The sequence below is a fragment of the Eptesicus fuscus genome, chromosome 15, assembly GCF_027574615.1.
Source record: "Eptesicus fuscus isolate TK198812 chromosome 15, DD_ASM_mEF_20220401, whole genome shotgun sequence".
NCBI classification, from domain to species: domain Eukaryota; kingdom Metazoa; phylum Chordata; class Mammalia; order Chiroptera; family Vespertilionidae; genus Eptesicus; species Eptesicus fuscus.
The window spans coordinates 75489303-75515758 of NC_072487.1; the positions used below are offsets into that span (position 1 = coordinate 75489303).

Consider the following 26456-nt stretch of genomic DNA (forward strand, 5'->3'; position numbering starts at 1 on the left):
TGGAGGGAGACCTGCAAAGCAAAGGCATTTGCCCTTGCCGAGGCCTGGGGCAGCCAGCCCCAGAGGCCCACCCTGATTCCCAGGAGCATAGAGGATGGTTAGAGTCCCACCACCACTTGCCTCCCCGTCACCATAGCAACTGCCTCTCTCCTTGGCCCTGGTACCTAACAGGGGAGTCCTTGGGCTCCAGCCAAGCTCCCTTCCCCGGGTGTTTCCAAATCCCTCCCTCTGGATACTGCTCTCCCAAAGGACCAGAGCCTCTGGTCCAGGTGCCCTCGCCCCCACCCCGGCCTCCGGCTGAGTTCGGATCCCGCTCAATTCTGCCAAATTGCTCAGTCCGGGCCAGCCTGGCAGCCTCGGGGACCGATGAGAATGGAAGTGGCAGCAGCTGTTTTGGTCCCCACCTCTTCCTCTTTGGTCCACTCTCCTCCCCCCCCCCCCAGCTCCTGCCTCCCCCCCCCCCCCCGCCCGCCCCGCCCCGCAGTAATTATGGTGTGATTGAAGCCGCTCCGCAGAGAGCTGCTGACACCTCTGTCTTTTTCCTGCAAACACGGGGAGATGAAAATAGACACTTGGAGCCGCTGTGCGTGTCACTCCGAAGATGTCTGTTGTCTCTTCCACAGCGACACGAGTCTCAGCTGTCATTTCCGCCTTCTTTTGCTCCGTGGTTTGTATGCTGACTGTCAAAGCCCCAAATCCATCGTCTTTTAGCATCAGGCTTCTGTCACCGGTTTTTTTAGTCATTTTTTTTTTTTTTCTCCAGAAGAAATACACTGAACTCATCTACCCTTACCCCTGTGGAGAGGAGAGATCTTGAGATTCTCTCTCTCTCTCTCCTCCTCCCTCCCTCCTTCCCTCCCTCTTACACACACACACACACACACACACACACACACACACACCAGCAGCAACCGGAAAACAAGCTTTTTGATCAGTCACAATTAACTTTAACACCTTCGTACAAAAGGAGCAGGGCTATTAATTGTGCTGGTGTGTCCCGGGGCTGCCTGGGAGGGTTGACAGCCGGGAGGCGGGTTCTGAGGGCTCAGGAGGGGGCGGCTCTGCCCACCAGGCACTCGGGGACAGCACGCCGCCCGCCTTGTGCCCTCTCTGCACTATTGGGAGGTGATGCTGGGAGTTGGCTGCGGTGTCCTAGAGACAAGACCATCGTGCGCATGCCCCGTGGGGTGGGCTGAGAGTGTCCGGGCACTTACCTTCAGGCACGGGGCCTGGGACTTCAGGGCCCCAGCCCCGCCCCTGCAAATACAGCTGATGCCATGCCCCACGCTGGCCCAGCCAAGGCCAGGAAAATAGGGGGGAGAGGGGACAGGTTCCCCAGGAATGAAAGTGAGCCCCGCTGTATCGGCCTGCCCAGGATGGCGGGGGCGACTGCCAGGGTGAGGGCCGTCTTTCAAAACGTGGCAAAACTAGTCATCAGCAGTCCGTTTCCAAACCAATGAATCTTGAGTTCCGAGTCTGCCCGGCCGAGGAGACCAGTAGGCCTTGCCCTAGCCCAGTGGTCGGCAGACTCCTTAGCCAACAGAGCCAAATAGCAACAGTACAACGATTGAAATTTATTTTTGAGAGCCAAATTTTTTAAACTTACACTTCTTCTAACGCCACTTCTTCAAAATAGACTCGCCCAGGCCGTGGTATTTTGTGGAAGAGCCACACTCAAGGGGCCAAAGAGCCGCATGTGGCTCGCGAGCCGCAGTTTGCCGACCACGGCTCTAGGCGACTCTTGGTGATGAAGTTCCTTGGATAATTGAAGACTTACCGCTTTACACTGTGGTGGGTACTGCCATTTTGGAGACAGACACTCCCAAGCGTTCTGCACGCGTTCGGCTCTGCCAAGGGCTTTTCTCGGTGCCCCGAGGCCATCGGGAGCCACTTGGTGGTGGTGCCAGGAGTTTCCATAGGTTTTTCTTGCCCCCACTCCCCGCAGTTCTCTCTCCCTTCTCCCCCACCCCCGCCCCATGCTACCCGCAATGGCCTTTCTCAGCCATCCCTCCATCTCCCCCTCCGTCCGCCTGTCTCACCCCTTTCTGGGTTGTGTCTCTCCCCTCTAAACTGCTGACAAGAGCGAGGGCCTGAGGGCCTCCCCGGGAACATGTCCCCAGAGGTCACAGCTGGACTCCGGGCCGCGCAGCCGAACAGGTGAACCAGGCAGGCTCTTCCGGAGCAGCCGCGATCGTGGGCGCCAGGCTCTGGGACCGTAGGTCCCCTGAGACTGGGAGCCTCGGAGCCACAGCGAGAGCCCAGGCCCTTCCCCTCGGCCACAGCACCTCGGACGTGGGCGTCTCCTTTCACACTCTGCGAGCTCCTGTCCCTTTGCCAAGGGCCCTGAGGCCACCTGGGGCAGAGCTAGGAGCCCCATGGGCTGGCCCATGCACCTGGGCAAGTCGTTTTGCTCCCCGGGCCTCAGTCTCCCCATCTGGAAAATGAGCACGTTGGACCAGATCAGCCCTTTAAAGACTGCTCCGGGTGGGGGCGGGTTTACAGAGAGGCCCCGCTCCCCAGAGCAGGGCCGGGACTCTGTTCCCTGTGCCAGGCGCCTGCTGGAGGCTGTTGGAATACTGAGGTTGCCGCTAAAAGTTGGGAGAACATGGGGTGATCCTAAAGGGCCTTGCCCCCCGAGTTGGGACTTTCCTGTGATTCCCAGACTGAGCCCTCGGGGAGGGGGTTTGGGGGGGGAATTCCTGGCTAGTCCCATGACTCAGCCCCCTTCGGATTTCAGGGTTGAAAACAGTCTCCGTTTTAGTTTTCGCAGTTTCTAAAGGATGGTTTAAAATTGCGGTAAAATATACATACCATTCAGTTTACCGATTTAATCGTTTTGAAGTGTCCGGTTCAGTGACATTCGGTACATTCACACGGTTGTGCAGCCGCCGCCGCCCATCACCAGAACTTTCTCCTCTTCCCAAACTGAAATTGTCCCCACTAAACCCTAACTCCCCGGCCGACCCCCCAGCCCCTGGCAGCCTGCACTGCCCCCCACCCCCTCGTCTCCTGAACTTGACTTCTGGGGCCTCCTGTCCGCGGCATCACTCTGTACTTGTCCTTCGGTGACTGGCTTCTCTCGCTCGGCATCGCGTCCTCGGGGCGCATCCCTGCGGCAGCCGGGCCAGGGTGTCCTTTGGTTGGGGAAGAACACGGGGTCGTGTGGCTGGACCCACGCTGATCCATTCGTCCGCTGGCCGGCACGTCCACGGCTCCCGCCTTTGGCTGTGTGCCAGCGCCGCTCTGAACATGGGCGTGCAGATCCCTTCGAGGTCTGTGTGTTTAAGGCAGGAGTTTGGGAAGGCGAGGCGGTGCGTCGTCAGGCTAACTGAAACTCGCCCACCTTTCTGGGTGGCACTCGTGGGGGTGGGTGCAGTCCTTGCCCCTCCTCCGTCGGGACGAACGGGGCAGTGTGTCCAAGGTCAGGTGCACAGGCTCAGGTGAACTCATTCGAGAGGCCGCCGCGCTGGGCCAACGGGTCTGGCCGCGTGTGTGTGGGCGACCCCGCTGCCCGGGGCCTCGTGTCCTCACGTGGAGCGGGGCGCTGCTCACGGGACATTCCCCGCAGGTCTGCTTCCTCCCGTCTGGTCCCGGCAGGTTGTTCGGCAAACGGAGGAACGGAGCCCGAGGTGGTGGGCAGGGCACTTAGCCAGACGGTGGGTTTGGGCCCACATCGCCGGCTGACCCACAGCGCAGCACACGGCACCGGTCAGGGACTCGGGGCCTGAATTCGGCTTCCAGCTCCACGTTGGCAGGTCCCTTCACAGGCCTCGGTTTCCCCACCTGCGCAGGCCTGGGTCACACGGCAGTGATGGGCCCTCTCGGGAAAGGTGGAAGTGGCGTGGGACTTCTGGGCCCCGGCCCCAGCCCTGCAAATACAGCTGGTGCTGGGAGTCCATCTCAAGGTCAGGGTCGCTCTGCAGAGACGCGGTACGGAGGAGCCACGGGCGGAGAGAGGCCTGGCCTAGTTGTGCGCACAGCAGCCCTTCCCTGGCTCCCCGGTGGAAGGGAGGAAGGGATATTTGGGGCCCTGGGCTCCTCCGTCGTCGGTTTAATTACAGGTTTTCAGCCGCGGGCCGGTGGGCACGCGTTGGGAAGGAGGGGGGCAGCTCCGAACCCTGTCATTTTCCAACGTCTGCGGCCTCTTCAAAGGGGGGCATCCAGACATTTTCTCCGCAAGCCGCAGAGTGGACTGTCGTGGCCCCAGCATGAACATAATGACAGATGCATTTTGCAGCAAGCTGGGAGTGAATGGGTCCGACCGGCTTGTCTCCTGTCAGACGAGTCATTATTATTTTTCTCTTTTTGTCATTTGCTGACAGTTTGGGTTTCATGTGTTTCTCGCTTTTTTTCTCCTTTTCCCCCTGCCTGGAAAAATGGCTAGGTATCTACGAGACCCCAGCGGGGACGGTCCTTTACCACGCTCATTTAGACATCGAGGCTTTCACCATGGATCGGGAAGTGCGCAAAATCAAGCAGGGCCTGGGCTTGAAATTCGCCGAGCTGGTGTACACCGGTGCGTATCCCCGCCACTGCCCTCCCCCGGCCACCCGCCCACGGCCACAGCCCCAAACAGGCCGGTCAAAGGAGGTCAAGTGGGGACAGGGAACCAGGGAGCAAGGAGGGGATGCCAGGACCTGCCCTGCGCACAGGGTGTCTGCTGCCCCGGCCACCTGCAGCCTGTATGACTCCAAGGATGCATCCTGGGTCACCCCCCCGGCAGCCGATCTTTATGCAGCGCGTGCCCGTGCCAGGCACTGTGTGGGGACCAGCGCTGTCCCAGGGGGTCCCCCCCCCAACTTTCCTAGGAGCAGCCAGCTCCTTTTACAGATGAGGAAACTGAGGCTCAGAGTGGAAGGAGCTTGTACAAAGTTACACAACAGGAAGTGGCCTCGCTGGGTGTGACCCTAGGTCAGGCTGTCTCCGGGCAGAACCTGGAGCTCCTACGTTAACTGTCGCAAGCAAGGCAACGGCTGCCTTGACCAAGAACTCGGCCCCAGGCCCAGGCAGCGCATGAGCCGGACCTTAACCGAGAAATCACCGGGACCGCCACCTGCCCAGCCCATGCGTGGAACGGGCCGGGGGTGACATGAGCACGCAGCGCGGGTGGGTTCCCGTTTCCCAGGTGAGGAGACTGAGTTTCTGTGCCTTACCTGGTCTTCTGACCCCGCGTTGTATCACCTGTTTTTGTTCAGCTCGTGAGCTAAGGCTAGTGTTTATATACACTGACTGACCAGATTATGATGATCTCTGAACGCATAATAATCTGGCCACTCAGTGTATATCCTATGTAATAAAAGGCTAATATGCAAATTGTCCCCTCGACCAGGAGTTCAACCAGCAGGCAGACCAGCCAACCGCCCATGTCCCCTCCCCCTGTCCAGGCTGGCCGGACCCACCCATGCACGAATTCATGCACCAGGCCTCTAATATATATGCATATATATGTATGTGTATATATGTATGTGTATATATGTATGTATATATATATATGTATGTATATATATGTATGTATATATATGTATGTATATACATATACACATACACACACACACACACACACACACACACTGAGTGGCCAGATTATTATGCGTTCAGAGATCATAATAATCTGGCCACTCAGTGTATATGAATGGCTGGGGAACGTTTTTTAAAATGATACCCTCCGTGACACGTGGGAGTTTTTATAGGGGTCTCGGTGACTGTGAGGAGTGTTTGGGGGGGCCACGCTCCTTTCACAGGTCGTCTGCAGCTGCTTCTGAGCTTCTGGAGGCTGAGTGGTCTCAGCAGAGACCACGTGGCCCACAGAGCCCAGAGGACTGCCCAGCCCTTTCCAAAAACTGTCTGCTGGCTGGCCTGCTCTCTGCCCTTCATAGCTCCCTGATTAGAGCAATCACACCAAATGGCCACTGGGGGGCAGGCTGCTGCCTGTAGCCAATCTTGACAGGCACAGGGGCCTGGATGTCGGGCCCCGGGGAACGTTAACATCCTTCCTATATAATAAAAGGCGAATGCAAATCAACCAAACGGCAGAACAACCGGTTGCTATGACGCACACTGACCACCGGGGGGCAGACTCTCAATGCAGGAGCTGCCCCCTGGTAGTCAGTGCACTTCCACATGGGGAGCACCGCTCAGCCACAAGCCGGTCTCACGGCGGGGAGCGGGCCTAAGCTGTCAGTCGGACATCCCCCGATGGCTCCTCCCCGGATAAGCCTCCATGCTCACCTCACCCCTACTCCACCAGGAGATTTTGAATTTTTGGGAGGGGGCCCTCCTAACCACTGTCACTAATCTTGGCATTTCAAGAAGACTCTCATGGTTATTGGCTGGCGGCGTTTCTCCTTCCATTGTTTCCGGCAGCTTTGAAGCCGGGCCCCCTGACCGGGTACAGACAGGTGTTTAAATACCACTGTCTCCTGCGGACTCCCTTGCTCCTCGGGGTCCCAGGGCGGGAAGGTGGGTTTGGTTAGAGTGGGAGAGCCATTAAGACATGGCAGGCTGCGACGGAGGGCCGCACACCTGGCCGGGCTGCTCCCGTGCAGGGGTTTCTCAGCGGCCGAGGAGGGGCCAGGCCTCAGGTGAGGACACTTGTCCGAGGTGTCAGGCTGCTGAGGGGCGGCTGTGAGCCCAGGACAGGTGGCTTCAGAGGGGCTGGGCCGTTAGCAGGGCTGATCCTGGGGCTCAGCAGCAGGCACGGGGAGCCCTGGGTGTCTGAGGCACAGCCTTGGCTCGTGCCCCTCCACCAAGCCACCTGGGTTGTATTCTTGCTCTGTCGCCCGCCGAGCCCTGTAAATCCCAAAATGAGTTACAGTGATTAGGAGGTTTCAAAGGACATAAAACCTCAGGGTGGGGGAGCAGGGGATGAGGGAGGGCCGTGGAGACATATCCCGGGTAGGCATTATTCATATTCATGTTGCCCGGGTGCCCCTGATGTCCATGCCCCCCAAAGATGTCAAGATTGGCCTCGGCAGCAGCCTGTCCCCCCAACAGCTCAGAGGGGCTGTTGGGTGTGATTTCTCACATAAATGTGACAGACCAGGGATCCGCTTGAGCAAGTCACTGGCCCTCCCTGTGCCTCGGTTTCTTCATCTGCAAAGTGGGGAGAATGATCCTGCCTGTAGTGAGGACTGAGTGCGTGGATATTTCCGAAGCCTCTAGAACAGTGTCTGGCACGGCGTGCTATTCCCGGGTGTGTGAAATACCTGCAGAGGCCTGGTGTGGCTTCCGAGCAGAGTCGGGAGACAGAGGCCACGCCTCTGGTTGGGTTCTGTGTCCTCCCTGAGCCTCGGTTTCCCCTCCTGTAAATAAAGGGCACCAGGTCTATTCAACTCCTGCGACAGAGCCCGCCACTCCGCTCTGGCGCTTCTCTTCCCTGGGGCCCCTGTAGTCTTGGAGCCCAGGCAGGGAAACTGAGGCCAGGGAAGCCTGTTTTCCTCAGCCCCCTGCTAGATGCCCTGTTTGTCATGACCACCGTCTCCCTCCCCTCCGGGCCTGCCTGTATTGACTTGTAAAGGCCTTCTCCCTCCCAGAGCAATCTCAATCCCCAGAGACCTGGCAGAACCCCAGCTTCAGGACCCATCTCATTTGGGGGCGTAGCTCACCTCCTCTCCCCTCACCTCAGTTTTTTCAGCAGTAAAATGGGTGCGGTGTGAACTCGCACGGAGGGTTGTCATCCCCGTCAGTACAGTGCTTGGCCAGGCCCCACCCACAGCACATTCACGGGCCCGGGACCTGCAGGGTCTCCCCCATGCAGCACCCCAAGCTCACTGTCCCCCCACCCCAGGCTGGGTCTGCTGGGAAAAGAAATCTGAGCGTAAGACCCTCGTGGGATGAAGACGGGAGACCCTGCCATAAAGCCCAGGCCAGGTGCTCCCACAGGGGTCTCCCTGCCCCATTGTGTCTCCATCTACCGCCCGTCTCTCAGCCGGGGAACTTAACGTCTAATCACCCTGACGTAGTCGGAAAAATGGGGTGTGACGGGGGTGGGGCCATCGGGGTCCCCTCCCGCAAGGGTCTAGACTGAGTCAGGAGCACTCAGACGCTCTTCCCATTCCGGGTGTCTGCCTCCTGGATACAGGGAGGGCTGGCGGAGGCCGTGTCCAAATCTCAGGTGCCTGCCTCCTCTCAGCATCCACACAGCCCCCTGCGGAGTGCTCAGCAATGGTACCTCCTCATGCGAACGGGGAATTGAGGCACGAAGAGACAGCCTTGCTTGTCGAGGTGGGGCTGGGATGTGAACTCAAGTGGCAGGTCACTGAGCAAGAACCTGACCCCTTGTCTTCCTGCCCGGCCCTCCCCCACCTCTGCCAGCCCCCGGCCCCATCCCAGAGGCGGCCTGCGCCCCTTTCCCACCGAGAGCCCCGGCCCACGCCCCTGGAGGCCTGGAGCCCCAACAATAGCGCAGACCCCGCGCTGACCCGGCCCTTTATCGGGGCAGGAGATCACGAGCCATCTGGCCCCACAGCTGCCCAGGTGGGCTCACCTTCCCAGCTCCATTTCAGAGAAACCCTACCCCTCCAGCGTCCTGACCCTCCCCCAACCCTGGCCAGCCGGCTGCTGGCCCCTCAGCGGCAACTAGAAAGGAGCCGCTGTCCCAGGTCTGAGCCTGCCCTTCCCGGGGACTGAGCACAGCTCCCCTGGCCTCAGGGCTCTGGGGGCCGGTGGGTGCAGGGGAGGGGGGCAGCCCGTTTCTCAGGCCCTGGCGGGATGCTCTGGCCCAGGCCCCCTGCCGCCTTTGTGTGACCTGGGAGAGGTTTCTCACGGGGCTGTTCCTGAGGACTCAGAGCTCGGGCCCGTATTTGCGAATGAAAATACAACCACACGGCGAAGTCAGTTCACTGAGTTCTGAGGGGCCTGCCCAGCTCGGGGGGTGGGCCTCTTCCTGGTGAAGACACCAGTGTTCGCAGCAGCCCCTGAACCCAGGGCCTCCACCCCCAGGAAGCCCACCAGCCCTGGGAGGGGGCTACTGAGTCACCCCCTCAACACATGGGGACACAGACGTGAAGGCCACATACACAGGGTCTTCTTGACCCCAACACTGCCCCCCAGCTGCTGGGCCCCGGGTGGCGCGAGCCTGAGTCTTGCCTGGTCTCCTGTCCCTCGTAAAACAGCTCCCTGTGGGCAAAGGACAGGGTCCCTTTGCTGCCGTGTCCCTGCCCACGGTCCTCCCCGAATGTCTGGCCTGAAGCAGCGGGTTAGCCTCCCTCCCGACCCTGGGGGACAGCTGCTCCTCCCTACCCACAAGGTCGCAGGTCGGGGGCCTCGGGCTCGCGTTCCCGGGTGTGGTCGTTTGCGGGAACTCAGCGCCCTCCCCTTTCCTCCCTCAGGCTTCTGGCACAGCCCTGAGTGTGAGTTCGTCCGCCACTGCATCGCCAAGTCCCAGGAGCGCGTGGAAGGGAAAGTCCAGGTGTCCGTCTTCAAGGGCCAGGTGTACATCCTGGGCCGGGAGTCCCCGCTGTCCCTCTACAACGAGGAGCTGGTGAGGTAGGTGCCCCCTCCTGCCCCCTCGGGCTCATGCCCTGATGGCCATGCCCCTTCTGACTGGCTTTCTCATCAAAGATGTGCCTGCACGCGGGCAGGGCAGGGGGGTGCGGTGGTGTGTGTGTGGGGGGGAGGGGTACAGGAAGAACTTCCAGGCCAGATGCGGGGAGAGGCACCAATCGCCCGGATGTAGAATTAGGAACCGTGGCCCCGGCTGTGCGGAGGGAGACACGGGCGCTCTGCCGTGGTCACTGAGAAGTCATCTTTGAGTTTGTCATGTGCCACGGCTTTGAGCCTTGGAAGAATCCGGAACATTTCAGGACTACAAGAACGTGAGGGACAAGGGGCCGCAGCGTGAGGGTCCGAGAGCCGGATCTTAGGGGGAGGGCGTGATCGGATCTGTCTCCAGGGCCCCTCCGGCTGCTCTAGAGAAGGGATCTGAGTGCGGGGGGAGTGGCGGGGGTGGGCCCTGTGGGTGGCCTGGGCCAGGCGGACGGTTCTGGGAAGGAGAGAAGCAGACCGATCTGGCCAGTATTCAGGAGGCGGGATCCAAAGGGCTTGGCTGTGGAGGGAGGCGGAAGGTCCCGAATCAGCCTGGGACTTGGGGTCCAGGCAGCCAGGTCCCTTCTGGTGGCAGAGGCTGAGCTGAGAACCTTCCTGAGGAAAGAGCGTCCTCTCGGGGAGGGTTTGCTTTGAGACAGGCCCCGAGAGCTACCTGGACGTGCGGGTCGCGTTGCAGAGAAGGTGGGTTGGGGACACTGGGCAGCGGCAGACACCTCGATGTCCCCTGACCCACGAGGGGCCTGGAGGGCCAGTGAGATGGACAGGAGCGAGGAGAGAGCCTTGGGGGCTTCTCACGACGCGCCAGGCGGGGGTGGCGAGGCCAGCAGTGCCCGTTAGCCGTGCCTGTGTTGGCGTTGTGAGTGAGAGTGGCCTTGACCGAGGAGCGAGGCATCTGTTTGGAGGTCACCTGAGAGTGGGGGACAGACCCCTGGGGGACAGACAGCTGCACCTGACTCCAGGCCCGGGCCCAGCTTCGCTCAGCCTGAGGCCCGCACCCCGTCCCGGGGGCCAGGTGAGAATTACAGCACGAGTCTTGTTTGGCAGTCAATATAATTTTTCTCTTCCCCTCTCTTTGCCATGTTGAGTTTCTCCCCCCCTTCAATCTTTCTAAACACTTTATAAGCCATAAATATAACCGAATCAGTTTAGATCAGTCGGGGTAAATGTCAAATTATCTTCTCCCTTTCTCACTCTGGCTCTTTCTTCCCTCCCCCTCCAAATCAACAGCCTCTAATAATCTGTCCAACCCTTCATTAAGCCTTAGAGTCTCACTCAGGGAGATTAAATGAATAAAGTAAAAAGGGAAAGGGGAAAAAAAGAGAAAAGCAGGAGCATTTATTCTCACTGTGTCTCCGCCGATTTCCCCTTTCTTTCTGATTTCTACATCGCTGACTTGAAAGCCCTTGAGTGACAGCGGCACAGGGACCAGCGAGGAAGCCGCGAGAGGTAGCAGAGCTGGAAATGCCGCGGCACAGTAGGTAGAAAGTAACGTAATTATAGAGCAGGTCAGAGCCACTCGAATGAACAGAAATAAAAGCACAGAGGTTTTCTGCAGACTGTCAGGGGAGGTAAAAAAAAAAATCATTGTAAACTCTTTTCCGCCCCCCCAGCCCCAGACCTCGGTTTGAAAGAGGGGTTTGTCAGTTCCCGAGGAACACCTCTGGGAACCTTCCGGCAGCCTCGCAGGACAAGTTGGCCCCTGGACGGGGCCCCCACCTGGCAAGGCTGTGGGGTGGTCCGGGAGGGCCCATCTGGGGAAATGGGGGGGGGGGCGTTGTTTTGCCACAGGAGAGGGGGTGGAAGGACAGATGCACAGGCGGGGAGGCGGGGAGGGGCTCCTGCCTTCTCCCCCATCCCCCGCCCCCAGACGGAGCACAGGGGCCTCAGACAGGGGGAGCGAGGCCAGTGTCCTAGGCTGATGCTTCAGTTTGGGCCAGTTTTCCTTCTGCCCGCAGAGGGGTGCCACACTGCAGCCCCTCTGAAGTCTGACATCCTGTCCCTTACAGGAAAGGTGCTGGCTGGTGGCCCTGGGGGGGCCGGCAGAGGTGGAGAGGAGGGCGGGGTGGGGGCGTGGGAGTTCTGTGTGCCAGCTTCAAGCCCCATGAAGGTCAGGGCAAGGGCAGAGGGGGAATAAGTTTTGGGTGTGGGGCAGGCCTGACATCCCATTTGTTGTTGTAAAAAGTCCACAAAGAGCCAGTCAGGCACAGCCGGGGGGGGGGGGGGGTGGGGGGGGGGGGGGGGCGGCCTAAGCATGGCGGCCTCCCTGTACCCTCCCCTCCCAGCCCCACCTCTCCCGGAGAAGGCTCCTGAGGGGACAGGCCGCCTCCTTGTCATGGAGAACCTTGAGACGGTTGTGTCCTGAGGCTGGAGTTGGGCAGACAGGAGGACAAGGGGCTGATTCAGGGCAGGACCTAAGAAGGGGCCCGTGAGAAATGGGAGGGTCCCCCTTCCCGCGGAGGATGGATGGAGGCCCCGTGGAGTCAGATCTGAGACCACAGCGTCCTGAACTTGTCCTCAGAGAGCTTGTCACAGTCCCGATGAACTGAGAGGTGATCGATTGCTTCCGTCTGCCCCCCGGGCACTGCGCTTATCTTGCTCCTGGTTCCTCGGTGCCAGGCAGGGCTCCTGGCAGGCAGTAGGTGCCTCGTGAATACCTGAGTAAATGAGTGAGCGGGTGAGCGGATGGTGCAGTAGCGAGCCCGTTCCGTACGCCAGGTGCCAGCTGTGTGGATTCACGTGGAGCCCCATTTCCAAGTGAAAGCCCGCAGCCTGGGGCACAGGCAGGGCGTGGGCCCTGAGCTCTGTGATGGGGAGCCGGGGTGCTGGGACGCACTAGGAGGCCGCGAACTTGAAGGGCTGCGGCCCGGAAGGGTTTCGGAGGGCAACTAAGGGAGCGCTCCCAACCTCCGACCCCGGGCGATGGACGCCGGAGGTGGGGAAGGAAGATAAACATCTGTCCGGTGCGGGCAGCTGCGGTTGACCCGCACTGGCCCTGCCCTGGCGTGGGGCGGGTGTCCCGTGTGAGGGTGGAGTAGATGGGGTCTGGCTGGTTGGAAGGTGAAAGCTGACTGGCAACTCCTGCCCTGAAGGCTGGAGCCTCCCTGCAGCTTGAGGGGCGCGTTGTGCAGACCCCAGGCTGTTCCGTGTGCACCCGGGGCTTCCCGGGCCCTGGGCCCTGGACTTCAGCGGCTATTCCTGGACGCCCCACAGCCCCGAGGGCGGAGTGGGCTCGAACTCATGTCCTCAGGCTACACACGCAGTGCGCTGGCTGTTGGAGGACCTGCTCTCCCCACCTGTACCGCCCCAGGGGCCCCCCGGGGGTGGGGACGAGGCCGGGGTGCTGACAGGCTCTGCTCTCTCCTTGCAGCATGAACGTGCAGGGCGATTACGAGCCGATCGATGCCACCGGTTTTATCAACATCAACTCCCTGAGGTGAGGAGCTCTGGGCCCTGATGGGTCCTCAGCGTCCCCCCCCCCTCAGCGTCCCCCCCCCACCCCGTGTGGGGAGCAGACTTCCTGGGGCCTGACCTCTCTGGCTGCTGCCTGCCCTGGACAAGCCCCGCCTTCCCGTCCCTCCGTCCAGAGCGTCCTCGGGGCCTGCTTTGAACCCCGCCTGCTCCCATTCTCGGCGGGGCCAGAAGGCACCCCTGTAGCAGCCAGAAGGGTCCTGGGCACGTGGGCTCCCGATTCTGGGGTCCTGCCCTTCGAACCTGACATGTACTGACACCCTCTCCACCTGCAGGGACTCCCCTGGGAGCCCCTTCCTGGGCAGATTGGCAGGGAGCCCCAGCAGGTCACCTGGCCAGCTCCTGCCTTCAGGTCGCCACCCCTGAGCTGCAGGCCCAGCGGGAAGCCATCTTGGCCATGTGGCTCTCCATGACCCAACGGGGCGGCACACATCTGAGCCTTAGCCCTGGGTTCAAACCCTGACTGCAGGGGGGGTCTCTGACCCCTTCAGATCGTGGGAATCCCACGTGGAGTTGTAAACTGTGCCTGCCTCACGGGTGCAGGGAAAGTTGGACAGGAGCTCGTGGAAATCAAGCATGTGGGGAGAGCCGGGCAGCATGCCCTCTGCCTGGGCGTGGCCCTGGGGCTGGCATGCACGGGGGCAAACGGGGGCATTTCTTGCCAGCAGCTATCAGACTAAGCCACTTCCAGGCATCTCCTAGGTTGTCTCATTTAATTCTTCCACAAATGTGCAGCTCCAGAAACAGGCCCAGAGAGGTTAGGTAACTTGCCCATGGTCACACAGCTAGGAAGCCGGGATGCTGAGTCCAGAAGGGCCGTCCGTCCCACTGTGTGTTCTTATTCACCAGCTTCCTTCTCCCGGGGCTTGGGGTTGGTCACATGCACCAATACACCCCACTATCTCCTCCCAGAGCCGGTCAAGATGGGGAGAGTCTTTGAATCCAGCCCCACCACCCCGGGCGCCCTTCCCTCCGAGAATCACCTACCTCCACCTCCCTGGCTCCTTTGCCCTCTCTTTGTGTTTTATGACTACAAACCTTTTAAAATGTCTCCAAACACAGTGGGTTTTCACAATGGCCTCTTCATGTCTCCCAATGCCAGTTAAATGTTTTGTCTTTAACAATGACAAGCAATGTTCCCCCCCACACACACACACACACACACACTTAAAATAAATTAATTACATTATCCTGATTGGAGGGCAGAGGAAATAGAGGGAGGAAAAAGGACAACTTCACATACGTCTTAACAAACAGCTGCCCCGAGGCCCCGGCTCTGCCTGCGTTAATTGGAGGGAGTGCGTGTTGTTATTGTTCATTTACATTTCTCTTTGTTTTGAATCTGGTCTACAGGCTGAAGGAGTATCATCGCCTCCAGAGCAAGGTCACCGGCAAATAGACCCGCTGACAATGAGGGCTGGGCCTCCTCGCTTTGCCCATCTCCCAAGTACAGGCGCTAATTGTCCTGATAATTTGTAGTTGTGACTTGTTCTCCCGGGGCGGGGCTGGCAGCTTCGTGGGGGTGCCAGGCCCCAGCTTTGTTCCCTGGTCCCCTGTAGCCCACAAAAGTGGTCAGTGAAGGGGAGGGTGGGGGGTGGCTGTGGTGGGGAGCTGTAAGATGACAAATAAAAAACAAGATACCTTAGTCTTTTGTTTATTTCTGCAGAGACAGGGGTAAGAGTGTGAGTGTGTGTGTGTGTGTGTGTGTGTGTGCACGTGTGTAGTCAATCATGCTTTTCTTAGACCCACCTTTGTGTGCTCTCATGTAAGTGCTCCCGAAGGCCACCTTTTGCTTGGGAATCTGTTTATGTGGAAGAATCGACCCCTCTCTCCTCCGGCAAGAAATGGGGGGTCCAGGAATGCCCACCTCGGTCCAACTCTAGCCAGCAGCCTGGCATTTGTCCCCAACTGTGGCCTGTGGCACGTGCCAGGGAAACCAAGAAGAGTGTAGGTGACACTTGGGAGCTGTCCTGCCCACAGTGCACAGTGAACTCCTGAGAACGGAGGAGGGAGAACCCCCGTAAAAAGAAGCGCCCGGGGAAGGGAGAGAGAAAAGCAGACACAGAATTGAGTGGGCACTTCGGGTGTCCACCTGGCCTCCAAGCTTCCTTCTATCTCACAAAACTGGGCCCCACTAGCCAAAACCGGTTTGGCTCAGTGGATAGAGCGTCGGCCTGCGGACTGAAAGGTCCCAGGTTCGATTCCGGTCAAGGGCATGTACCTTGGTTGCGGGCACATCCCCAGTACAGGTTGTGCAAGAGGCAGCTGATCGATGTTTCTCTATCATCGATGTTTCTAGCTCTCTATCCCTCTCTCTTCCTCTCTGTAAAAAATCAATAAAATATAAAAAAAAAAAAAAAAAAACTGGGCCCCACTAGCCACGTGTGTGCTGTGACCCCGCCCCCTTGGTCGTGTCTGATTGGAGCACGATGGTCACCTATCCAGAGCTGGGCCAATCAGAAGCTCCCTCCCAGGAATTGCACCTGGAAAAAAAATGGCCAAAAGCAAGGCTATATTTGGTCAAACATTTCATTAACTCACCGTAAAGCTATGGCAAGGCCAGACCAAATGATTTCACGGGCCTGATATCCCCACCCCAGACCTGGGACTTGAGCTCGGTGAGAGCGTTGCTGCTACTTACAACCAAAAGCATCTTTACTGGGAAGACTTGAGCACGCTGGCTGCTCTGGGCCCTACCCTGGCTCTGACCTCCACTCCCCAGCCTTTGTCAGTGAGGGTTCCTTTCCAAAGAAGCTTCACCTTTAAAACTTCCTCTGGCCCTCGCCGGTTTGGCTCAGTGGATAGAGCATCAGCCTGAGGATCCCGGGTTCGATTCTGGTCAAGGGCACCGGCCCAGGTTGCGGGCTTGATCCCCAGTGTGGGGTGTGCAGGAGGCAGCCAATCAATGATTCTCATCATTGATATTTCTATCTCTCTCTTCCTCTCCCTCCTCTCTGAAATCAATAAAAATATATTAAAAAAAAAAAACTTTTTCTCTGATTACATAAGTTATAAATGAATTACTTACTATTAACTGTGTCAGGCACAAAGCTTCACACTTTATTCACATTATTTCATGGAATCTTCAAAGCATTACTGTGGAGATGCTTCCAACTCCATTTTGCAGAGAAGGGGACAGAGGCAGAGAAACTGACTTGCCAGCGTTCACTCAGCACGTGACACAGCCAAGAACCAAGTCCTGGCCTCGCTGACCCTCCCAATCCTGTGTGTTTACGTCTTTAACCATTGTGATATGCTCACCGTCCTTAAAAAAATAATAATCCTATAAAAATAACTACCACCCAGTTACAAACACTGCTTACACTTGGTGGATTTCTTTTCAGTCACATATTTCTATGCTTACAAATGTTTTTGCAGAGTTATTAGGTTAAAGTATTTTTTTAAATATTTTTATTGATTTCAGAGAGGGACAGAGAGAGAGAGAGAAACATCAATGATGAGAAGGAATCAATGACCGGCTGCCTCCCGCATGCCCCCCACTGGGGGTCGAGCCCACAACCCGGGCATGCCCCCTGACCAGGAATTGAACCCTGACCTCCTGGTTCATAGGTCAACGCTCAACCACTGAGCCACCATGGTCAGGCTAAGTTATATCTTAGTAAAGCTGTTAAAATAAATATTGTTTTCTAATGTAATTGGGGGGCGATGCAGGGAGGATGGCCAGTGTCAAAGAATTGAGAGAGCATGGGCCAGGAAAGCGCTGGGCTGGAGGGGAGCAAGGCTGGGGTGGGGAAGGCGCGGGTCCGAGTGGAGGTGGGGAGGGCGCGGGTCCGAGTGGAGGTGGGGAGGGGGCAGCGTGAGCAGCTCAGGGACCAGCCTTGAGCTGCCTGTACTGCTTCCTGGCTGCTTCCCTTCCCTGTGAGAACTCCACCCCCTGAGCCTGAGTTCTCCATTCGTAGGATGGGGTCACAATGGCCCTTCCTCCCAGGGATGCTGGAGAGCCCGCTGAGGCTGCGGCGGGGCCGTCAGGGCAGAGCCAGGGTCACGGCTCCTCCGGGGAGAGGCACCGCCCGCCTCAGCAGCCGCCGTCGATGAGAGCGCCCTCACACGTGCCCTGGGCGGCCGTTCAGAGCCCCTTCTTCCCTCCTGTAAGCCACGGGAGCCTCACAGCTGTCATGTGAGGAAGGGAGAACCCCGTTTCTCAGGGAAAACTACATGAACCTGGGGCGGACGGCTGGGGGAGTCTTCCCCTGTGTCACCCCACTCAGATGAAGGCGGAGGTTTCCAGGGCCCGAGGCTGCCTGGCGCCATGGTGAGGCGCTAGGAAATCACAGGGTTAAAACAGGAAAAGGAGGATCATGCCTTCCTTTTAAAACTATGAGGGCGCGTTGGATCAAGGAGGAAGCTCACTGCCGAGGCCAGTTTGGCTCAGTGGATAGAGCGTCAGCCTGCGGACTGAAAGGTCCCAGGTTCGATTCCGGTCAAGGGCACATACGTTGGTTGTGGGCACATCCCCAGTAGGGGGCGTGCAGGAGGCAGCTGATCGATGTCTCTCTCATGGATGTTTCTGACTCTCTATCCCTCTCTCTTCCTCTCTCTTCCTCTCTGTAAAAAATCAATTAAAAAAAAAAAAAAAGGAGGAAGCTCACAGCCACCTGGGCTGCCCCCGTCACAGCCCTGACGGCAGGGCCAGCGAGGGCGGCTTGCTTGTCTGCTGGAGCTCCGGGCTGGGTCTGCTCCCCGCCCTGCGGGTTCTCTGAATGAGGAAGGAGGGGATGAAGGAAGGAGGCTGCCCCTGGCCCTGCTCCCTCACGCTCAGCTCGTTTCCATGAAGGTCTGCAGCTCACACGTGGGCAATGTGCCCTGCCCCGGGCTCGGGGGCGGGGGGGGGGGGGTGGCAGCGTGGGCAGGGAGGGGCGCACACAGCCTCTGCCCTCACAGACCTGCTCCGAGGCCCAGGCCTTCCCGTTTCCCGTGCTCCGGGGCATGAATAGAGGGAGAGGGAGCCGCCCTTTGGAGCTGCCAGGAGCCGGCTGCTGAGGAGGAGGCTAACGTCTCAAGGGGACAAGGGTGGCGCTGAGATCCGTCACCTCCTGGCCCCAAAGCTCCTCCTGTCCACCCAAATGCTGACATCGGACCGTCCTGCCCCAACAGCAGCCTCGCCTCTCACTTCCCACACCCAGGGCCCGGCCCGACGGCCGCGCTGGAGGCTCGAAGCGGACCGTCCTTTCTCGGCTTCACACCTTGGCTCGCGTGAAACTCCCCTCTCCTTGGGCAGTTGTTTGTCGCACAGGCCCTCTCCCCATCCGCCCCTCTTGGAAGGAAAGAGCGTGGAATCAAGATGCAGGGGCTAGGCCAGTGGTCAGCAAACTGCGGCTCGCGAGCCACATGCGGCTCTTTGGCCCCTTGAGTTTTTAGCAAAGGCCAGCTTAGGAGGACCCTAATTAAGTTAATAACAATGTACCTACCTATATATAGTTTAAGTTTAAAAAATTTGGCTCTCAAAAGAAATTTCCATCGTTGCACTGTTGATATTTGGCTCTGTTGACTAATGAGTTTGCCGACCACTGGGCTAGGCCTCAGCTAGCCCAGACCTGCCCCTCCTCCCCGCCCCCCCTCCCCCCCGTCCCCCCCCCCCACGACCGCCACTACCCCTACCACCACCATGGGGCAGTGCCTGGCGGCTGTGGGAGGAGCTGCGGCCCCAGCGGCTGGGCCTGGGCCGGGCACAGAGCTGATCTGCACGCCTCTCAGGCTGGGGAAAGGGCTCGCCTGGGGTCAGCACAATCGATATCTCATCTGCGGCTCTCCTAGCGGAAGTGATGGCTATTGGAACACGGTAATGGGTGTTGTCTAGTGGAAGAGACTAATCTTCCCAGCTGAGGAGGGCTCCGCAGGTGGCCCGTGCGGCTCGCCGCCGCCCCTGGGGCTGTCGAGGCACTTTTAAAGCCGCAGTGGCCTCGCTGCATGCTGGTGTCTGTCCCAGCACCTTCCTGGCACAGAGCCGCCGCGGTGACCGGACCCAGCCCTTCTGAGCACACGCTGGGAGACCGAAGCCAGGGATTTGCCCAAGGTCACACCCTCAGTCAGAAGAGAGCCAGCCCAGCCGGCGTGGCTCAGGGGTTGAGCATCAACCTGTGAACCAGGAGGTCACGGTTCGATTCTCATCCGGGCACAGGCCCAGGTTGCAGGCTCCATCCCAGTGTGGGGTGTGCAGGAGGCAGCCGATCCATGATTCTCTCTCATCACTGATGTTTCTATCTCTCTCTCCCTCTCCCTTCCTCTCTGAAATCAATAAATATGTACATATATTCTTAAAAGAACCAAACTAAATTCTGGCCTTCAGACTCCTCATCCAATAGCGCCCAAAATGCTGGCCATGGCAAACCCACGGCCGTGAGCCAAACTTGACCTTCAAGTATGTCGGGGTTTTCTACTGGCTGGCTCCATACTTCTTGAAAACACTCGATTTCAAATGCCATTGATGTTGCCACAGTCCCTACCCCTCTCTTACGTCTCACGCTCAGCCAGCCTCACTCATTTTGACCTTGGATCAGTAAAACTGAGGTGCTGGCATAGTAGGGTGGGAAGGGAGAGAATCGGAGAAGTGGGGTCCCCCGCACAGTCTTCCTTACCCTGGCTTACCCTTCCTCACCATGGAGGTTCAACGGCTGTGAGCCCGTGACGGCCAGGGCTGGTCTGTCTTGCCCACAGCTGTGGGTAACGCTCAGGTTTCAAACATCCTCACTGAGCAGTTGCTATCCGCCAGGCCAGGTGCCAGCCTCAGGGGACACATCTAACACAAAGCCCTTTACTTATTTATTTCTGAAAATATAGTTTTATTGACTTCAGAGAGGAAGGGAGAGGGAGAGATAGAAACATCAATGATGAGAGAGAATCATTGATCGGCTGCCTTCTGCACGACCCCTATGGAGCCCGCAACCCAGACATGTGCCCTTGACCGGAATCGAACCCGGGACCCTTCAGTCCGCAGGCCGACGCTCTACCCACTGAGCCAAATCGGCTACGGCCATGGTCGGCAAACTGCGGCTCGCGAGCCACATGCGGCTCTTTGGCCCCTGGAGTGTGGCTCTTCCACAAAATACCACGGCCTGGGCGAGTCTATTTTGAAGAAGTGGCGTTAGAAGAAGTTTAAGTTTAAAAAAGTTGGCTCTCAAAAGAAATTTCAGTCGTTGTACTGTTGCTATTTGGCTCTGCTGACTAATGAGTTTGCCGACCACTGGGCTATGGCAACAAAGCCCTTGATTCTAGTGAATGGTTTCACATGTGCCTCTGGGACCCTGGCTGTCAGCACTGAGCCTCCAGCAGAACCCAGACACCTGTTACTGCGAGCAGCTCCCTGTCACGGGAAGTTGCCAGACGGCCTCTGCCTCCACCTTGCTGTGTGGCCTCAGGCAGGTGACTTACCTCCGGGCAGAGGGCCGTCCTGGAGAGGGAATCCTGGGCACAAAGAGCTCCCGGCAGGGCAGGCACCTGGTCACGGTGGCTCTTTTCTTGCTAATTACCGAGATCCCACCAGCACCCCACTTCCTCCCTGGCCCCTCCCCTGCACCCGGACCCCGGGGTGGGGGCAGGCACCAGTTGTTTTTCATTTGTTTGTTGTTTGACTGATGGAATTTATCGGGTGACATTGGTTAATAAAATTATGTGGGTTTCAGGTGTGCAATTCTACAGGCACCAACTGTGGCTCATCGTGACCTGAGCCACGCCCACGGGGGCTCCCAGGGGCCCAGCGGCCGCTCAGTCAGACGGTAATGAAGAGGCAGTGAAACCGGAGGCCTGTCCTCCGGGGCCCTGCTGACCCGGCTCCTGCCTGAGGTTTGAGAAATCGCCCTGTGGACCTGAGCCCCCTCCGTGCCGCCTGTACGCCCGGTGTGATCATCGACATGGACTCGGGTCCCTGTTACCCACCCGCGCCCGCCCCAGCCCCCATTCGTCTTCCCGGGTCTTCCCCGGGCCTCGCCCTGCCCCTGCCAGGCCCGGTTCATGAAGACAGACGTCCGGGCCCTGGATCCCACCGAGGCAGCCCCCGGCCCTTCGGCCACTCGGAGGACAGAGTGTGGGGTGATGAGACAGAGGTAGGGGTACGTCCCCCCCTTTCTCGGGGGTGGGAGTGGCCCAAGGGGGACGATAGCTGTGGGAGAGAGGCCATGAGGCCCCAGGAAAGCTGTGGCAGTAAACACGGGTGGGCCCTATCCTGCCCCTCCCGCGTGGTGCCCCTCGGGGAGCAGGGTCACCGCTTTCATGGGCAGGTCCCGGGCACTCAGCACTGCTCTGTGCTGGGTTCAGGGTAAGGGAAGCATGCAACCCTCCCCCCTCCCCCCGTGCACTAGAGGGCAGGCTGAGGGGCGTGAGCGGGGCAGGCGGGGCCCCTGGATGCGGGAGTGAGACACCTCCGAGAGGCTGAGCAGGGCTGTGTGAGGGGTCAGGGAGGGGCTTCCAGGCAGAGGGAACAGCATGACCCAACCTGAGCTTAAAGGAACCCAATGAGCTTGAAAGGGCTGGTGGCGGGGGGGGGGGGGGGGGGGGGGGGGGGGGGGGGGGCGGGGGTCAGGAAGGCGGCCCGAGGAGGCGGTGCAGCCATGTTATCAGGGTGTCACGAGCCTTGGTTTTATTCTGAGAGCATCGGGCAACAATGGGTGATGCTGTGGTTGAGAAGAGTCAGATCGAGAGGTAGCCAGGGCACCCCCAATCCCAGGAGTCCTGCTACCGGGGATCCAGGCCCTCAGCCCCACCCTCTGCCCGCCTGTGCCTGGGGCTCAGGGAGGCCGATGGCCCCGATTCTGGGAGCAGCTGGCCCCCTGCCCCCTGAGAGCCCCTGAGGGGAGAGTCTCACGGGGAATGGGGTCCCTGTTCCCCAGCCCTCCCAACAAGGCTGCTTTGTCTGGCGGCTCCCAGGGTCCCAGCGCTCCTCCCCGGCCCCCTGCAGCCGCCGGTGCTGAGCTCTGAAAGGCAGCTTTATCTGGGTCCCCGGCCAGATTGCTGGGAAGGGGCGGCCGAGGCTGGGATCCGGACGCAGCAGCCGCAACCCTGACTCCGGGCCTACAAAGAGAAAGCGGGGACAAAGGTAGCCCTGGGGGAGCAGCGGATCAAAGCCCCGCCCAGAGGGGGACAAGAGGACCACAGGCCCCCCCCGCCCTCCCCCCCCCCCCCGCCTGCAGTGCGGTCACTGGAGCGCAGGGGTCAGTGACAGGGCCTTTGTGCAGCCCCTGCCCGGGGGAGGAAGGGCTCAGGTAAGGCCCGCCAGCTGTAACCGGACCTCCCGGGCCTGCTCCCCATCCCTCTCTCTGGTCCTGGGAAGCATCCGAGAGGGAGACCAAGCCATCAAGGGGGGCAGCTTTCCCCATGAGAGGAGCTTCCAGAAAGATCTGTGCCCCCAGCCACCGCGGGGCAGGCTGGAGAGGGAGGATCAGAAAGGTGATGTCAGGAAGGCGGGAGTGCGCCGAGCAACCCCTTCCCGGGGGCGCGGGGTGGTCCTCCCAGCCGGTCTCCATCACCCCTGGTGGCCCTCCTTAACCTCGATGGTGGCAACCCCGACATCCATGAAGGGCCTCCGTGGGGAGTATCCCGATGTCCACACTGACCCTTTGTGGCAGGGGCGGGAGAGGCCCAGAGAGGTTACAACACCTGCCTACAGCCGCCCAGCTGGTGAGCGGCAGAGGCAGGATTCGAACCCAGGAACACCTGAGGCCAGAGCCCAGGCCCTGAACGCCATGCCTCCCGACAGGTGTGTGCGGAAGTCACGCCGGCTCTGTCCCAGGTGTAAGAAATGGCAGGAACTCGGCCACGCCACCTGCCACCCGCAGGGAGCCGGCTCACTGTCCTCACCTACTTACTCTTTCTCCTTTAAGGGGCTCTGCGCACCCTCTCTGCTAAGAAGCAAGTTTATGAACACTGCTGAGCTGTCCCTTTAAACATGGATAAGACTGCATTTCTTGTTACGTGTCTTTTGCCACAATTTTTAAAGAAGTTCATGTTCCAACATAAAAGACAAAAGCGAGTGCAGGGAACATCCAAGAGGCCCTGGGAGACAAGTGGACACAACCCGCCTCCCGCACCAGGAGACGGTGGAGGGCACGAAAGGGGGCGCGTTGATCGCAGGGGGGCCCCAGGCTGCTTATTACACGAGAGCCAGCGTGCTCTGTGGGCCCCCAGCCGTGCCTGCTGTTTGGAGGAAACACCAATCATTGTACCAACGGGGAGACTGAGGCCCAGAGAGAAGAAGGGGCGGCTCCCGGATCCAGGGCCAGTCATCGCAAAGCCAGGCACCCCACTCCTGGCCAGGGGGCCTCTCGGGGTCCAGCCAGGACAGTGAATGCAGCCAGGAGGGCAGGGCCGGCGCCCCACACCCTGTGTCGCACCTGTGCTCGGTCCATCGGTGCCGGCGCCAGGCAGGTGTACCCCTTCCCTCAGCGGGGAGCCGAGGGTCCCGCAGAGGGAGACCGAGGCCACCTGCAGGGGGAGCGGACGACACGGGCAGCCACGGCTGTGCCCCAGGTGCTGCTGGGCCTTGCACACACACAGGTGAGGATGGGGACGCTGAGGCTCAGAGAGGCGAAGGCACTTGCCCACATCCACACAGCCAGTCAGGGGCTGGGGTGGGATTTGAACTCAGGGCTGACAGGCCGACCCCAGGAACTGTGAGGCGAGTGGCTGGGAAGATGGTGGGGGCGGGGAGTGGTGCTGGGACGGGAGCTCAAGGGCTCAGCTCCCTCACTCCAGCCCACTCTGGCCACGCAAGTGTCCCCCGGCTCCCGGTGTGAGCGTTCTGAACGCAGATTGCATCATGAAACCCACCTGGGGCTCCTTAGGGTACCGAGCTGGCCCCTGGCCGCCTCTGGGGCCCCGCCCCCACCTGAACGGACCCCCTTGATTTTGTCCCCCAGCCAGACTGACCCACTTGCATTTCCTCAAAAGCGCACCTCAAAAGTTGGGCCAAGAAATTTTATTTTTGAAATCATAAGGAAGCTGGGCCACCGGGGCCAAGTCTGAGCCCAGTTTCCCCCGCCATCAGGTGGGCCCGTGAACCCCGCCCTGCCAGAGGCTGATCCCACAGGAACGGGGCGTGGGAAGCAAGCTGTAAAGGGCTGCCCCCCATGACATGACGACAAAGGGGCGCAGACAAGCGAGGCTGGCCAGGGGGTGCTAGGAGTCTGGCCTGTTGGGCCACGGCCTCTCATCCCAGGCAATCCCTTCCTGGCCGCCCCCTCCCCCTCGGCCCCCGTCCCCTGAGAAGCAGGTCCACCCCCAGATTTACTAGGGCATGTTGTTAAGAACATGGTTCGAAGCCATCTCTGAGGTCACGGGTCATGGCAGTTTGCCACGGATCTATTTGCCCCTCCCTCGGCTGGAGCCCTTTGCCCCTGCCGGCCCTGAGAGCCGTATCAAACTTCAGTGGCCTCCACCCGCCTCGCTGCTCCTGAGCCAGGCCCCGAGGCGCCCAAACACAGGGCAGGGCTTTAAAACAGGCTCGCGGGCGGTTTACCAGCTGGGCTGCCCAACCCCTGACCTCGGCAGAAGATGTAATGCATCTCCCTGGTTTAGCCGGATCAATGGTGCCGTGAAAACCAGCCCCATGTGGGCCAGTTAGGGTAGCAGGGCGGGACCACTCCCCCCTCCCCCAGAAACCCACCGTGACGGCCACCGAGCTGAGGTCTGCCTGCACCAGGCTGGGGCATCTCTGGGTGTTCCGGCCTCCACCGAAACATCTCAAGGACAAGCCTGAAAGAGCTGGGATTACTGAGTGCAGCCACCCTGGTTCAGATGGGGAAACTGAGGCTGGGAGCCCCTCATGCCACAGTGCAAATACAACGAGGTCGCCAGTTCCCCTTCAGGCTCTCTCCCTGCCCAGCACTTCTGCCTTCTCCTGTGGCAGGGGTGGCCATCATGGTACTTGGGGTATTGCTGGCACCTCAGAAGGCCAAGCTTACCCGCCTGGCCATGGCTCAGTTGTTGAGCGTCGATCTATAAAGTAGAAGGTCATGGGTTCGATTCCCAGTCAGGGCACATGCCCAGGTTATGGGCTCAATCCCCAGTGTAGGTCATGCAGGAGGCAGCTAATCAGTGACTCTCTCTTCATTGATGTTTCTATCTCTTCTCCCTCTTCCTTCATCTCTGAAATCAATAAAAATATATTTATTTTTTTTAAAAGAGCCCTAGCCGGTTTGGCTCAGTGGATAGAGCGTGGGCCTGCGGACTGAAGGGTCCAGGTTCAATTCCGGTCAAGGGCATGTACCTCAGTTGCAGGATCCTCCTCGGCCCCAGCCCTGGCCCTGGTAAGGGCGCGTGCAGAAAGCAAGCAATGGATGTGTTTCTCTCACATCGCTGTTTCTCTCTGTCTTTCCCTCTCTCTTCCACTCTCTCTAAGAAATCAATGAAAAAATATCCTCAGATGAGGAAGGAAGGGAGGGAGGAAGGAAGGAAGGAAGGGAGGAAGGAAGGAAGGGAGGAAGGAAGAGAGGGAGGGAGGAAGAAAGGGAGGAAGGAAGGAAAGAAGGAAGGGAGGAAGGAAGAGAGGGAGGGAGGAAGAAAGGGAGGAAGGAAGGAAGGAAGGAAGGAAGGAAGGAAGGAAGGAAGGAAGGAAGGAAGGGAGCCAAACTTGTCTCTCCCACCGCCTTCCAGCAGGCCCACAGCGGGCCCCTGGTGCCACCAGGCTGAGCTCCCTGCCTTTGACTCCAGGTGCCAGGCAGAGGGCAGAGGCCAGAGGCACGGAGCCACCCTGTGCTCAGATCCTGCATTCCCCAGAGAGAACAGCGGCCTTTATTTTATTTTATTTTTTTGTATAGCAAAGGTGGAAATTTGAGAAACAAGCACAGACTCCCACGTGGGGCGGGGGAAAGAGTCCTGAGTGGCCTTTATTTAGGGAGGGAAGTTTGCAAGAGCTGGAGGGTCCTGAGTCCAAAGCTGTCTCAGTCCTCACGGACTGGCCATCGCCCTCGCCTGGGCCAGCAGGGACCTGGGAGCTGGCTAGGAAGGCAGCGTCGGGCCCATTCCCAGACCCACGGGCAGAGTCTGCATTTTCACAAAGCTCCCCGCTGGCTCACACGCACCTGAAGGCGTGAGACGCGCCCTCCTGGAGTTAAACGAGGTGGGATGTGCGCATGTGCACGCACGCACGCACGCACGCACGTGAGCACACTTTCAGATCTTCACCCTACAGAGCCTGGAAATGAACCAACCAGGAAGGGAGGAGGGGGAGGAAGGGGAGGATACCCGCCTGGGTCCAAAAAGTATCTGAAGGAACGTCAGAGCCGCACGTGGCCACTCACTGAAACAGAAGCAAACGGAACGGGTCCCACCTGGAGGAGGCGGAGGTAGGCGGGGGGGCTGGGACAGGGTGGCCCCAGGGGGGGGGGCGGTGGGTTGGGCAGGCCCCCAATCACGCAGGCTCTTGCTCCGCTGGAGGCCTTTGGACGGGGGTGACATGCTCCGATTTATAGTTTGGAAAGATGGTCATTGGA

General features: G+C 59.4%; 1 protein-coding gene across 1 annotated transcript in view; it reads left to right on the forward strand.

Moving 5' to 3' along the window:
- The window catches only part of ASS1 (argininosuccinate synthase 1), a 42015-nt gene extending 27413 nt beyond the window's left edge, over positions 1-14602 (forward strand). Inside the window, exons 13-16 of the mRNA XM_008152518.3 lie at positions 4385-4516; positions 9330-9486; positions 12914-12979; positions 14368-14602. Of these exons, the coding sequence (XP_008150740.2) occupies positions 4385-4516; positions 9330-9486; positions 12914-12979; positions 14368-14413 (401 nt within the window). The 3' untranslated portion in view covers positions 14414-14602. The remainder of the gene's footprint in view (positions 1-4384; positions 4517-9329; positions 9487-12913; positions 12980-14367) is intronic.
- The last annotated feature ends 11854 nt before the right edge of the window (positions 14603-26456 follow it).